Below are 14,450 nucleotides of genomic sequence, written 5' to 3' on the forward strand. Positions count from 1 at the left end.
ACTCACTCTGTAGACCACAAAGGCTTCAAACTCACAGAGACATGGTTGTATCTGTCTTAGTGCTGAGCTTCAAGGCCTGCGCCACTATGCCTGGCTGATAGAAAAAATATTTTTTAAAGATTTATTTATTTATTATAAGTACACTGTAGCTGTCTTCAGACACACCAGAAGAGGCATAGGATTCCCATTACAGATGTTGTGAACCACCAAGTGGTTGCTGGGATTTGAACCTAGGACCTCTGGAAGAGCAGTCAGTGCTCTTATCCACTGAGCCATCTCTCCAGTCCAGAAAATATTTAAAAAAACCTTATTTTTATGTATAAGGGTTTGTCTTAGTTAGGGTTTTGCTGCTGTGAACAGACACCATGACCAAGGCAACTCTTATAAGGACAACATTTAATTGGGGTTGGCTTACAGGTTCAGTCCATTATCATCAAGGCAGGAGCATGGCAGCATCCAGGCAGGCATGGTGCAGGAGCTGAGAGTTCTACATCCTCATCTGAAGGCTGCTAGTGGAAGACTGACTTCCAGGCAGCTAGGATGAGGGTATTAAAGCCCACGCCCACAGTGACACACCTACTCCAACAAGGCCACACCTCCTAATAGTGCCACTCCCTGGGCAGAGCATATTCAAACCATCACCGTGTATATGTATATGTATTCTCGTATGTTCATGTACATGTGTTCATGTATGCCATGTGAATGTAGGTGCCTGAGGAAGCCAGAAGGAGGAATTGAATCACTGTGGGATTAGGTTACAGATGGTTGTCAGCTGCCTGGTGTGGGTTTGTGCTTTTAACATCTGAGCCATCTCTCCATCCCAGAACTCCATTACCTCACAAAATATAGAAGCAGGAAGAGGGTGGTGCCAGATGAGACCAGGGCAAGGTACAGCTCCAAGAATAGGCCACCAGGTCCTGCTTCCTGAGTTCGGTCCCACCTTTCACTACTTCCTGATGATGCTGTCATATTATGAAGCTATCGAGGGACTAACACATTGATTAGCCAGTCCTCCTGACCTTCTCATGTCTGGAACTGCAGCACAGACTCACCCAGAGGTGTGCTTCACTAATCCCTAGGTGTTTCTTAGTCTAACCACATTAACGATCAAAATTAACCATCACAGATTCTGGTCGAGGGAATGGAGCCCTCTGATTGGCTGCGCCTTGTTCACTTGCTCATCTCTGGGGTCAGGAGGCATTATTCTTAAAAGGGGAACAACAAAATGAAGTGACTAGAAAACATTTTCTTTTGTGCCTTTCTCCCAGGTGACCATGGAAACGGGCGGCCTCCCCCTGGAGCTGTGGCGTGTGATCTTAGCCTACCTGCATCTTCCTGACCTGGGCCGCTGCAGTCTGGTGTGCAGGGCCTGGTATGAGCTGATCCTCAGCCTGGACAGTACCCGTTGGCGGCAGCTGTGTCTGGGCTGCACCGAGTGCCGCCACCCCAACTGGCCCAACCAGCCCGATGTGGAGCCCGAGTCCTGGAGGGAGGCCTTCAAGCAGCACTATCTTGCCTCTAAGACCTGGGCTAAGAACGCACTGGACTTGGAGTCTTCTATCTGCTTCTCTCTGTTCCGCAGGAAGAAGGAGCGGCGTACCTTGAGTGTTGGGCCAGGCCATGAGTTTGACAGCTTGGGCAGTGCCTTAGCCATGGCCAGCCTCTATGATCGAATCGTGCTTTTCCCAGGTGTGTACGAGGAGCAAGGGGAAATCATCCTGAAGGTGCCAGTGGAGATTGTGGGCCAAGGGAAGTTGGGTGAGGTGGTCTTGCTTGCCAGCATTGACCAGCACTGCTCAACCACCCGTGTGTGCAATCTTGTCTTCATGCCAGCCTGGTTCTCACCAATCATGTATAAGGTGGGTGCACACCCGATGCCGTCCAGTCCCCACCCCACGGCCTTGGCCTCAGTGCCTGCCCTGTAGGTTAGACTTGAGAACTTAGTACTTTTTTCCTACGCGCACACTCCCGAGAGCTGAACTGAGAAGTGGGCACACGGGTCAGTAGTTACGCTTGGTGCCTTAATTCAAAGCTCCCTTAGAAATGAGATGTGGGCTAAGGACAACATTTTTTGTGCCTCTTCTATTCCTAAGAAGATAGGCTAGAGCACTGGGTAGAGCACTGGGTGTCAGCCATGCAGCATGGTGACAGGGCATTAGCTGAGCAGCATGTGGGGGGCGGGGGAGGCAGAAACCCTCAGTATCTGAAGCCTCATCTGTGCAGGAGTCACTGCTTCTCAAGGATACCTGGAGGGAAAATCAGGAAATACCAGTCCAGCATAGGATTCGTTAGCACAGAGCAGTCACCTTCTGAACAAAGTGTGTGTAGAGAGAGGAGCTGGTGGCCCTGTAAAACAGCACAGAGCCTGTGCACTGGCTGGCAGTGGTCCTCTTACAGCCAGCAGCAAGCCCTTGTCTTCATTGTAATGATCAGTACCTCATTGGAAATTCATGACACTCAGTATGTGCCAGGTCTCAGTTTCTCTCCCCCGGAGCCCTGGGAGGATGCTGCATCCCCTGGTTTTATAGATGAGAGAAACTGAGACCCAGCAACAGCAGCATAAGCAAGGTTTCAGGCTTATGGGCAGAGCTTGGACCCAAAGCCTACTAATAATCAGGATAAGCTCCATCTAAGCAGACATCTGTGGTGATCACTAGCTGTGGTTCCCTTGGGCAGATGAGGGGCATTAAAAGCCAGAGACGCTAGTAAGTTTCCCAGATGGGTAATTAGTGAGGTTAGAGCTCAAATCCAAGCCCTCTGGTTTATAAAATTACATCGTGCCAAAGTCCTTGGGAGCCTGAAAGCCTGTTTTTTAGTTCGAGAATGTTTTATAAGGAGTAATGGACGTCCCTGTTCTGGTCTGCAGACCCAGAAGTAAAGTTTGCTTCTAGAAGCCAGGCTCCAGACCCTTCGTACCTTGAAATACATTGATTCTTAGAGTAAGTGCTCACTGGGGCCTCTGCTGCTGCCTTGCAAGCACAGCTTCCTCAGAAGACAGGCCTGGCCATGGCTGCTTCTTTGTAGTCAGACATCTGGTTTAGTGCTTCGTATATTTGAGTGCTAAAGTCCATGATGGTCTTTCAACTTGAAAGGCACAGAGATGTTCTTGCCTGAAAACTGCAAAGGCCAGGACAACGTCCCAGAAGTTTTCAGTGCCTTGTAAGAGAACTCTAGCGTCGACTGCATCTCCAAGAAACAGAGGACCAGGAGGGAAGATGGGCTTCACTAGCAGCAGGAAAAGCAGTGTAGCCGTAAGGCGGCACCCGCAGCAGCTGGGGTCCATGTAGTCACCGTCCGCTGAAAGCCATCGAGGCAGGTAGAGAATGTTTTTAGCTCAAGGGCAAGTTTATTTGGGTTGTTGGTTCGACTCAGATTCATCTGGTGGAGTTCACGTGAATCCGGAAATGGGTATAGAGTAGTTTGACTTCACCAAACTTACCCATCGCTCAGGCCTAGGGCTCCCCACTTTCCTACCCCAGACTCCTGAGGTCCTTGTGTCTCTGACCTCAGATAGCAATAGCTGTCTGAGTCTGAGTCTGACTCAGATATCACTGAGTCTGAGAACCAGCTTTGTGACTTATAAACTTGCATGCCTCATGCTACAGACAGGGAAACTGAGGTTTAGAGAGATGAAGCCATTTGTCCCAGGTAATGCACTTAGAAGAGGCAGAGCTGTGGTCAGCCATCAGAGCGTACTCCCAACCACTGACCTCATCCCCTGTCTTTTCTCTTTGAAGATGAGACCTGTCATTTACATTGCAAACCCTCACACCAGTAACTGCACAGACTGGGCTCTCCTAATGCCTGTGGCTGAGCCATAACCTGTCCCAGTCACAGAAGTGTTAGATCTCTTCTTGCCTCTCCTCTGCTGTGCCCAGAAATCAGGGCCCCAGCACAGCACAGCCCTTTTGTGTACTGCAGGCCAGCAGGCTCAGGTAGAGAACGTACCTGTAGGCACAAGAGAGTGTGGACGAAGGAAAAGTGCTTTTAAAAAGGTACGATCAGGAGAAACTTGTGCATGGTAATCGTATAACCCAGTCACTAAGCAGGGACTCCCCTCCTCCCCTTGGTGAAGTCCAGCTCAGATGCTGGGTAATGCTCTGGGACTGCACCAGCTCCTGTGTTTGTGAAAATCCAAAGCATCCCCTAGGTTAGAGTGGCCCGCCTCCTCCCTCCCCTTCTCTATATCTATATCGGTTCTGTCTCGCCGGCCTCCCTGTGCTGCAGCTTCTTCCTGCCTGCGTTGCTAGGCAAGCACTGTGCTGCCGAGTGTGTCTCCAGCTTCCCTTCTTCCTAGTCCACCAAAAAGAAAGTAAGGGATCAGGGAGTGCGGTGGGGGAGGACAGTAATTCTCACCTAGCATTTCATGAGTGCTGGAGAACTTATTTAAGACTTTTTAAAAAGGATTCATTGACTTTATATAAATGAGAGCTCTATCTGTATGTACACCTGCACGCCAGAAAAGGGATTCAGATTCCATTACAGATGGTTGTGAGCCACCATGCGGTTGCTGGGATTTGAACTCAGGACCTCTGGAAGAGCAGTCAGTGCTCTTAACCACTGAGCCATCTCTCCAGCCCCCTATTTAAAACTTGAAATACACACATGGGTCCCACGTAGAGTATGGGCTTTCCTTCCATGTCTTTCAGGATTAGAAGGATACAGTGACTGGCAGTTTCTCTTGTGCCTCTTTGATGCAGACCTATTTCCAGGACCTCTGAGTGACAGCTGACGTCCTGGCCTTTTAAGGAAGAGAGGAAGTCGAACCAAGGGCCCTTCTGTCTCTGCCCTCCTTGAAGAGCAGCTTGGGTGATAACCATCAAAACAAAGTGTAGGCTTCTGACCATGTCTTCTCCTTCTTGTTCCCCAGACCACATCAGGTCACATCCAGTTTGACAACTGCAACTTTGAGAATGGACACATCCAGGTCCATGGCCCAGGTACCTGCCAAGTGAAATTTTGTACCTTCAAAAACACCCATGTCTTTTTGCACAACGTGCCCTTATGTATGTTGGAAAACTGTGAATTTGTGGGCAGCGAAAACAACTCTGTGACCGTTGAGGGTCACCCGTCGGCCGACAAGAACTGGGCCTATAAGTACCTGCTGGGCCTTATCAAGGCCTCTCCCATCTTCCTCCCTGCAGAGGACAATGACTTTTTAATGTCCTTGGACTTAGAGAGCCGGGACCAGGCCTGGAGCCCAAGGACCTGTGACATTGTCATCGAGGGCAGCCAGAGTCCTACAAGCCCAGTCTCTAGCTCTCCAAAGCCAGGCTCCAAGGAGGGAGAGGTGGGCAGCGATGGGGAGAGAGTGGCCCAGACTCCAGACAGCAGTGACGGCGGCCTGAGCCCCAGCGGTGAGGATGAGGATGATGAGCAGCTCACCTACAGACTGTCCTACCAGGTGCAGGGCCCCCGCCCTGTCCTGGGCGGCTCCTTTCTGGGCCCTCCCCTACCTGGAGCATCCATTCAGCTCCCCAGCTGTCTAGTGCTGAACTCACTGCACCAGGAGCTGCAGAAAGACAAGGAAGCCATGGCGCTAGCCAGCTCCGTGCAGGGCTGCCTTATCCGCAAGTGCCTCTTCCGGGACGGGAAGGGCGGTGTCTTCGTCTGCTCTTATGGCCGCGCCAAGATGGAAGGAAACGTCTTTCGGAACCTGACTTATGCAGTGCGATGTATACACAATAGCAAGGTACTGTCCCAAGGACCAGCACTGTAGCCTGAGACCTCCCTGGGTGGTCTTTGCCAAGAGCACGAACTTGCTTTTGAGAGGGCTCCAGTGCTGTGCGTGGAAAGGGTGTGGTGAGCTGTTTGCATCTTTAAATGATTTTTCAAGCTTATTATATACACTTGACTTCCTGTCTGTCATCTGACTTGGATAAGACAAACGTCTTCCCATTTCCCAGAAAAAAAAAAGATAGGGACCCAGAACGGGAGAGCCTTTGAGCAAGTTTGAGACAGAGCCCAGGTCTTGTACCTCCACTCACGTCTGTCATTCTGCTTCTCTTGCATGTTGCAAAGGCGTTCATAGAAGAAAGACATGGTCGCTGCCTTCGCTGCAGACTCCAGTAGAAACGGGCGTCTGAGCTGAGTGGGGTGAAGAGTGGGTGCAGGGCAGGTAGAGCACACATGATTGGAAAAGGGGCGTGTTCCAGAAAGAAACAAGTGCACCCCGTGCCGCGCTGTCTGGGCTGAGTCCCTGTGCAGCTGGAGCACACCGAGAGGCCGTGGTTTAGCAGTTAGGAGCACGGTGGCTCACAACCACCTGTAACTGCAGTTCCAGGGGACCCAAAGCCCTCTCCTGGACCCCGTGGGCACCAGACAAGCACATACGTATATGCAGGTAAAATGCTCATTCACAGAGAATAAGATAAGTCTTAAAAGAACTTTCTTAAAGACAGAGCTGTAGGTACTAAACAAGGGCCACTTTGCCCAGAGTCTGGAACAGTAGGCTTCGCAGAGCAGCTCACCAGCCGCTGATGAGAAGTCACGGCAAGTGCTGTGTGGCAGCCTCCATATCCATTGAGGTTGGTGCCACGGAGGGTTTTGAAGGGTGAGCAGCCTGACAGAAGAAGGCATGGCGGTGCCGTGGGCTTGGGGCTCAGCTCCCATCACTCCCCTGTAGTTACCTGCACTTCTGTACCACAAGAGAGTGTCCATGTGGCTTCTCTCACTGAGGTCTGAGGGCCTGGTGCCTCGACCTTAGCAGAAGTGCTCAGTAAACCAGGAAGCATCGCAGAGACCACTGTGGGTCTTACAGGCATCGAGAACGGTCAGCTACAACTGTACTTAGTTGTCTGTAACATGCCCACTTTTTATTCGTCTTTGGCTGCTGGGTTGGTTTTGTTTTTTTTCCAGGGTTTCTCCGTGTAACAGCGCCCTTGTGGCCCTGAAACTTGCTTTGTAGACCAGGCTGGCCTTGAACTCATCTGAGATCTGTCTGCCTCCCAAGTGCTGGGATTAAAAGTTAGAAGTGTGTGCCACCTCGTTCAGCTTCCAGGCCCATTTCTAAGGACAATTTTAAGTTACTATGAAAACACAAGACTATACTATATTATAAGCAGAAAATAGATTTTTTTAAAGGAAGAAGGCCTAGCTTGGTGGTGCATATCAAGAATCTCAGTACATGAGAGGCTGAGGCAGGAGGATCACCACAAAGCTCAGACCAGCCTGGGCTACTGAGACCGTGTCTCGAAAGGAAACAAATGTGGAAGGAGGCTAGTTTACTTCCACAGGCACCACGATGAAAGGTCAGGTCTGAGCCCTGCAGAGGACTCTTCACACAATTATCAAGGGCATGGCTGATGGGCAGAATTCTGCCTTTGCTGCCCATGGTTCCTTAGGGATGGTGAAGATGATTAGCGAAGGTTCCCCATGGAAAGCCCTAGGTTGGTAGTGTGGTGGTGTGTACCTGTGAGTCAAGCACTCAGGAAGTTAAGGCAGGCACATCACAGATTCAAGTCCAGACTAAGTTGTGACTCTAGAGCCTAATCTAGAAGGGGGCCTAATGGTACCATCTGGTCTATAGCAGGTGCTTAGTAAGCCTTTTAAAAGGTGGTAACCGTCTAGTAGAGAGGTCCTCGGATAGATGTGCCAGGGTGTGGCACAGGAACCCATACACGAGGGTACCTGGCCCACCCTCAAGGAGCCAGGACAGTCTCCTAAAGTACGTGTGCCCTTGGCTTAAACTGCAGGAGGAACAAGAGTTGTCAGGTGAGAGGTGGGTGAGAGGACCTGGAGCAGAGAGGACGCAGCACACACAGGGAGTTGTGAGGCCCCCAGCCATGGCGGGAGGGGAAATGTCAGGAGGAGTGGGAAGGGCGTCAGGTGGAGCTGTGGCGGTTTGAACTCTGGAACATGGCCGAGAAGCATGAAGAGATCTGGGTCAGATCTGTCTTAGAAAGCTCACTCCGAGGCTCCAGGGATGGGGAGGAGAACCGGGCAGCCTGGGGAAGAAGAACAGGGGAGAAAAATCAAGCCCCTCAGGCTGAGATCTCCAGCCTGGGTACATGAGGCAGTGGAGGAAACATGGAGGTCTCGGAGTGACCCGAAAGACGAGCTTAGCCCTGGGCGTGCTGAGGTGGAGCACACACTCAGCAGAGGCCATCTTCTCCGTCTGGGACATGGAGAGGTGTGTGCTGATGCACTGGGTGCACATGGGGCCTGTCACCGTGCAGGCCAGCAAGGACAAACAAAACTTACACAGCCTTAGCCATATTGGACGGTTGCCCCAGGAGACATTTGGCAGGAGTTATTTAGCCAGAAATCCGTGGTTTGTTTCTAGCAAAGAACCTGGAAACTGATTCTCAGGGATTTTGACAAAAAGGGGGAAAAATCAACATGTGTTTGGAACTATTGTGAGTGCTAACTGCTGTCATGAACACAAGTCTGGGTTGTATGAGGTGGGAGTGTGGAGCGTGCTGGGCAAGTTCCTGCGTTGAGGGTCAAGGTCTTGATCTCTGGCCGGAGGGCTCCCAGGTCCTAAAATACCCCAGCTGGCAGAAGCAGCCTGGCTCCCTGGGGCTCCAGGAAGCCTGGTGTTCTTGTGTAGGTTGTAATTCCTGGCTGGAAGCCAGGTGCACTGGGTTTGGAAACGCGTTTGGATGATGGTGGCATTGTGACTGGCCTCAGTTTCCCTCATCTTTCCCTTCTGCTACTTCTCTGTCTGGCACTTCCCTTTGCTCCTGCTCCTCGGAGAGGCCCCTCCCTCAGCGTTCAGCCTCCCTCTCCTGTACGTGGTGGGATCTGTGGGGCTGCACAGGAGGTCCTGGCAGGGACAGAGTTCTCCAGTGCTGTGCTTCATCCGGGCAGGCATTACGTCCTTGGGTCTAGGGGGAGATCCGATCCGTCAGTGGTCCTTCTCAGCCCCAGCGCTAGGGGCTTTCCTTCCTCATGATCTGGGCCAAAACCGAGTTTCCTCCCAATGCCCCTTCAGTCATAGGCAGAACCTGAGGCCACCTGTCACCAAAATATCCCAGAGGCATCCGTTAAAGTATTCAAGTTCTTGTGTAGCACAACAAAGAATGGAACCACATGGTTGAAAATAAAATGTATATACTCCAGATGTGCTGGGCCATGGCCACGTGACCCTTTATAGGTCATTTGCATAGCACTGTCTCTCGTATTTGTATATGGCAGGGCTTCTCTTGAGTATATTCTACTGAATGAAGCCAAAGTGGGGAAGGACAGGGTAACGCTGGCTTTTGTTTTCTCAGTCTCCTCTCCCTAAGGGTCCTGGGGTGTGTTGCCTTTACCCCACTACTTAAGGCCAGTTCTGTGGACAGCTAGTCCAGGACGGCCGTGTCCGCTAGTTTTCTGTCAGTGTGATCCAAGCTAGAGTCATCGGATGACTGGGAGCCTCAGATGAGAAGACGCCGCCATAAGGCTGGGTTGTAGGGCTCCTGGGTTCTATAAGGCAGCAGGTTGATCAAGCCAAGGGGTAGTAGCCCTTTCATGGCTCTGAATCAGCTCCTGTCTCCAGGCTCCTGCCCTGTTTCAGTTTCTGTCCTGGCTTCCTTCAGTGATGGACTATGGTGTGGAAGTGTAAGTCAAACCCTTTCCTCTCAACTTGCTTTTGTCGTGGTGTTTCATCACAGCAGTGGTAACTCTAACTTAAGACCATGGGCATGGTGCCTTGCTCTGCCCTGGTGTCTGCCCTGCTTGCTCCCAAGCTTGTCTTGCTGTTTCCCTTTGGTGGACAATCTCACTATGTAATCACAGCTGACCTCCAGTTCACAGAGATCCTCCTGCCTCTGCCTCCCAAGTCCTGGAATCACATGGGTGTTCATTCCTCCTCACTCAACTCTACTAGAATTTTACAGTCGTGAATAATTGATCTTAATACACAATTATTTAAAACAATGTGTGTGTGTTTATACTTATCACACATAAGAAATTAAGGCAGGAGACACATTCCTTTCATATGTGGGAGTTGCATTGTCTACCTTGTTTAAAGAGACTTCTTAAACACCCAGATTCCTGGCACTCTCATTGGAGTATTAGTAGCCTTTGCAAACCAGCGGCTACACCAAGAATCACAGTTAATAAGAACAGGATTTAAAAGAACAAAACCAAAATTGTGTGAGCGCACACATGGGTGTGTGCGAGGGAGGGGGTATATGTGCAGCTGTGGACAGAACGCCCTCACGTCTCCTTTCACGAAGCAAGCTCCTCACTGACTGGACCATCTCCAGGCCACGTAACTATTTGTTTTGTTTTGTTTCAGATATTTTTTCTCAACTGACGTTTGTTTTCTGCTTTTCTTTTGTTTGAGATAGGGTCTCAGCACGTAGCCCAGGCTGACTTCTCCCACCTTCCTTCCCTTTCTCTCCAGTGCTGGGACTAGAGGCATGCGACACCATACTCCAGATTTAACTAAATAACATTTTTTAAATTAAGAATTGGCCTTGGGCCAGAAGTCATCGCCATAGCTGTGATTCTGGGCACCTGAGAGGCAGGAAAGACCATGAGTTCCAGATAGGGCTGGGGGTGTCTCAGTGACAGGATACTTGCCTGAGAGGGGCAAGGTCCCGAGTTTGAGGCCCAGCACTGCAAGGTCTTGACTTTTGTAATGGGAGGGAAGCCGGGGAAGAGGACAGCGCTGGCTGTGTAACCAGCTTGCTTGGGCGATGGATTTTGATGAAGGGTCGGTGACAGGGACAGATCTGGAACTAATTGTGTTAAAAGTTGCTGTGGGCTAGGGATGTACTCAGCAGTACGCATGAAGTGCCGTGTTCAATACCCAGCATTCTAATAGTGTGTGGTGCTGCAGCTGTAATTCCAGGACTAGGGAGGCAGACACAGGTGGGTCCCAGGAGCTCAAGGTCATCATTGGCTACAGAATGAGTCTAAGGTCAGCCTGGGCGATCTGATACCTTTTAGAATGCAAGCTCAAGAATGTGAAGTTTGCAGACCTCTTGGTCTGAAAGCATCATTCCATCCCATCATCTAGGGATTCAAGTAAAGAGGGTTGAGCCCAAATCAGGCTTCTGAGTATTAGAAGAAAAAAAGCACCCACACGGCAGCGTCACACTGGATAAGGGAGACTACGTCCTCTGAAGCACAGAGCAGGGAGATGGGGTACACGGAGAGGGGCCCACTCACCAACTGTAAACTTCTGGGAGTAGATGGGAGGAAAAGATTTGCATGTTCTTCTTATAGAGTTTATTATTATTACTGTAGATTGTGTGTGTGTGTGTGTGTGTGTGTGTGTGTGTGTGTGTGTATGTTTCTGCGTCTGTGCATATGTGCCTGTATGTGTCTGTCTGTGTGTCTGTGTGTGTGTGTCTGAGTGTATCTGTATGTGTACGTGCGCCACAGCATAGGTGTAGAGGTCAAAGGACAACCTTGAGTATTTGGTTCTCTGCTTCCACTATGTGGGCCCTGGACATTGAACTTATGTCGTCAGGCTTGTCAGCAAGTGTCTTTGCCCTCTTAAACCATCTCCCCTTGTAGTTTCTGACCATCCTTTGACACCCCCCAATTTTTTCCCCTCTCTTCTGTTTAGATCGTCATGCTCAGGAATGATATTTACCGCTGCCGGGCATCAGGCATCTTTCTTCGACTGGAGGGTGGAGGCTTGATCGCTGGCAACAACATTTACCACAATGCAGAGGCTGGCGTGGACATTCGGAAGAAATCCAACCCACTCATCCTGGTACTCTTCTCTGTTCTTTTGCCGTTCAACTCTCTTCCTAGGTGATTAGGGGACAAGCCATACCCTGAAATTTTCATATCAACAGAAAAAAGTGGGACCTGGACAAGGAAATTTCCCAGGGCCTCCTCAGTACTCATGCATGTCTGACTTTGACGCTAGTAAAGAGGTTCTGGCTTCCTATATGGCAGGTGACTCTAATCTCATCGTCGCTCTTTGGGACAGATATGCATTACCCTCGGGAGGTTTCATAGACAGGAGAGCACATGGAGCTTGGTTTTGTTTTATTCTTACTGGAAGATACAGACAGTTCTCTTGCAATTCAAGCTGCCCTCAAACTTAATACATACCTGAAACTGGCCCGAAGTCTTAATCCTCCTGCCTCTACCCCCCAAGCCCTGCGGATTACAAACCCGGCTTGCAGTTCGTGTGTCATCAGCATGAGAATGACATACAGCACTTGAATATGGGGCTGGGGAGGTGGATCAGTTGATAACGTACATGCTTGCCATGCAGGCATAAAGTCCTCTAGGTTCAGGCTCCCAGCATCTTCATGAAAAAGTAGACATGGGGCTGAAAAGACAGCTGAGCAGTTGAAGGCGCTTACTGCTCTTCCGGAAGACGAGCGTTCAGTTCCCAGCCACTCATCAGGCAACGTCTGTAACTCTGTTTTCAAGGAATTGGATACACCTGCATGTATATGACGCTCACGGGCACACACACACCACACACACACTTACATACACATACCTACATACACACACACCACACATACACACATACACCCCCTCCCCCCCCACACACATCACACACACCACACACACACACACACACACACACACACACACACGTGCACACACACACATACACCCCACACATAAACACACACACACACACACCTCCACCCCCCACACCCCACCACCCCACACACAACCCCCACACACACACACATACACCACACACACACCACACCACACACACACACACACACACACCCCACACACACCACACACACACACATACACACATACACCCCACATATACCTCCACCCCCCACACACCTACACAGCTGTAATCCTAGTGCAGGAGTTAGGGACAGGAAGATCCCTGGGGTTTACTGGACAGCAGGTCTAGCCATTGGTGAGTTCCACATTACAAATGAGGCCAGGCCTCAAGAGATAAGGCACAGAGTAACTGAGGAAGACACTCAGTGTCAGCCTTGGTCTCCTTGCACTTATGCATATTTATACATGTGCACACACACAAACACATGCATACCACATACACAAAACATGTATACCACATACACAAACACATTATACCACATACACAAACACATTATACCACATACACAAACACATTATACCACATACACAAAACCCTTGCATTTGTGCCTAGTGTACGAGATACAGGCTCCATGGTTGACTTTTCCTGAGATTACCAGAAACTGGGGAGTAGTGAGTTTGGAAAATGGTGGCCGTCCTTGTGTAGTGAGCGTTTTTGTCCCAGTGCTTCTAAAGCTCCCTATGGATATAGCCATCCACGAAGCAGGACGGTTTTCCCAGTGAAGAGGTGGGGCACAGAGGGCAGCAGCAAGGGCTGGGCTTGAGGTTCCGGCTCAGCCTTGATGTTCTTAGATCGTTGTGTCTAGACTGACCATGAACACCTGGGGTAGAGAGTTCTTAACTCTATTTAAAGACACACCTGGCCAGTGACTCCTGCCCACGCCTCCCTTCCCCTCGCTGGGCCTCTGCTGTGCAGCTGGTGGGCGATGGATACACTGCCTTAGCAGGAAGCTCCTGACACAGTTGCCGACACTGTTGCCAGAGGGACGTGGGGAGTGTGCTGGCAGTGGGTAGGCCACTCCTGCAGGCAGAGCGGGGAGAGGATGGGGCCACTTCAGTCCAGGCGTAGTGAAATGTGGAGGGATGTGTGTCATGCCTATCTACGTCTCTACGCTTTTCAGCCTCTTCAGGGGTGTCTCCTGAGCTAGCAGCCCCTTCAGAGATCTCAAAAGACAGAGTGAGGGAACCCATAGCACTGTAACCTGCTGTCTGGTTACCTCTCGGTATCCAGAGTCAAATCAAGTACAGCCAGGGCACGTGGGTAGAGAAGGGCTTGGTGTGCAGGCCTGGAGTGAGCGTGATGTGTGATGTTTCTGTGACGACCAAGGAAGCTTAGGGGTTTATTCAGGAGGCTGTGTCTGTACATATTCACGGAGAAAGCACTTTAGGGATGGACATGCTCTTGGGCATGCTCAGTTAAAGATGCATTTGGTTTAAGGTCATTAATTTAAGACAAAAAGATGGCAAGTACACTTTTGTACACACTTAGTTCAAGGTCATGAACCACATGTTCAAAAGGTCACAGTGATGGACAGGAGCTCCTGGGCATGCTCTGATTCTGTCATAGCTGCAGTTGATAAAGGGAAGAATACTTGGAGGTGCGTTAATACAGAAACCTCCCTGCCTCGATTAACAGTTAATAACAAGATAGGCTTGAAGTCTGTGTGAAGTCATTGTTTTGTTGGTTTCTTTCGTTGGTTTGAGTTTGAGCTCTGTTGTTGTTGTTGTTGTTGTTGTTGTTGTTTTCGTGTTTCTTGTTACAAAGCTCCAGCTATCCTTCAACTTGGGAATCCTCTGCCTTAGTGCTGAGATTACTGCCATGCCCAAGCGGGCAACCTGGCATTGTTTGTAATCTCAGCACTGGGGGGCAGGGGAGGGGGATTAGGTAGATTCCTGGGGCTCACTAGACAGCCAGCTTAGCCCGCTTGTATAATTTTAGTCCAGTGAAAGAC

General features: G+C 50.2%; 1 protein-coding gene across 3 annotated transcripts in view; it reads left to right on the forward strand.

Moving 5' to 3' along the window:
- The window catches only part of Fbxo10 (F-box protein 10), a 44,279-nt gene that overhangs the window by 18,024 nt on the left and 11,805 nt on the right, over positions 1-14,450 (forward strand). Inside the window, exons 1-4 of one of the 3 annotated variants that reach the window (XM_032891319.1) lie at positions 1,038-1,058; positions 1,269-1,859; positions 4,871-5,692; positions 11,507-11,656. In XM_032891319.1, coding sequence (XP_032747210.1) covers positions 1,275-1,859; positions 4,871-5,692; positions 11,507-11,656 — 1,557 coding nt within the window. In that variant the 5' untranslated portion in view covers positions 1,038-1,058; positions 1,269-1,274. Of the gene's footprint in view, positions 1-1,037; positions 1,059-1,268; positions 1,860-4,870; positions 5,693-11,506; positions 11,657-14,450 lie in introns of those variants that run through there. The other 2 variants (XM_032891329.1, XM_032891338.1) reach the window with 2 other exon arrangements.

This window comes from Rattus rattus, chromosome 1 (genome assembly GCF_011064425.1).
Source record: "Rattus rattus isolate New Zealand chromosome 1, Rrattus_CSIRO_v1, whole genome shotgun sequence".
NCBI lineage: Eukaryota > Metazoa > Chordata > Mammalia > Rodentia > Muridae > Rattus > Rattus rattus.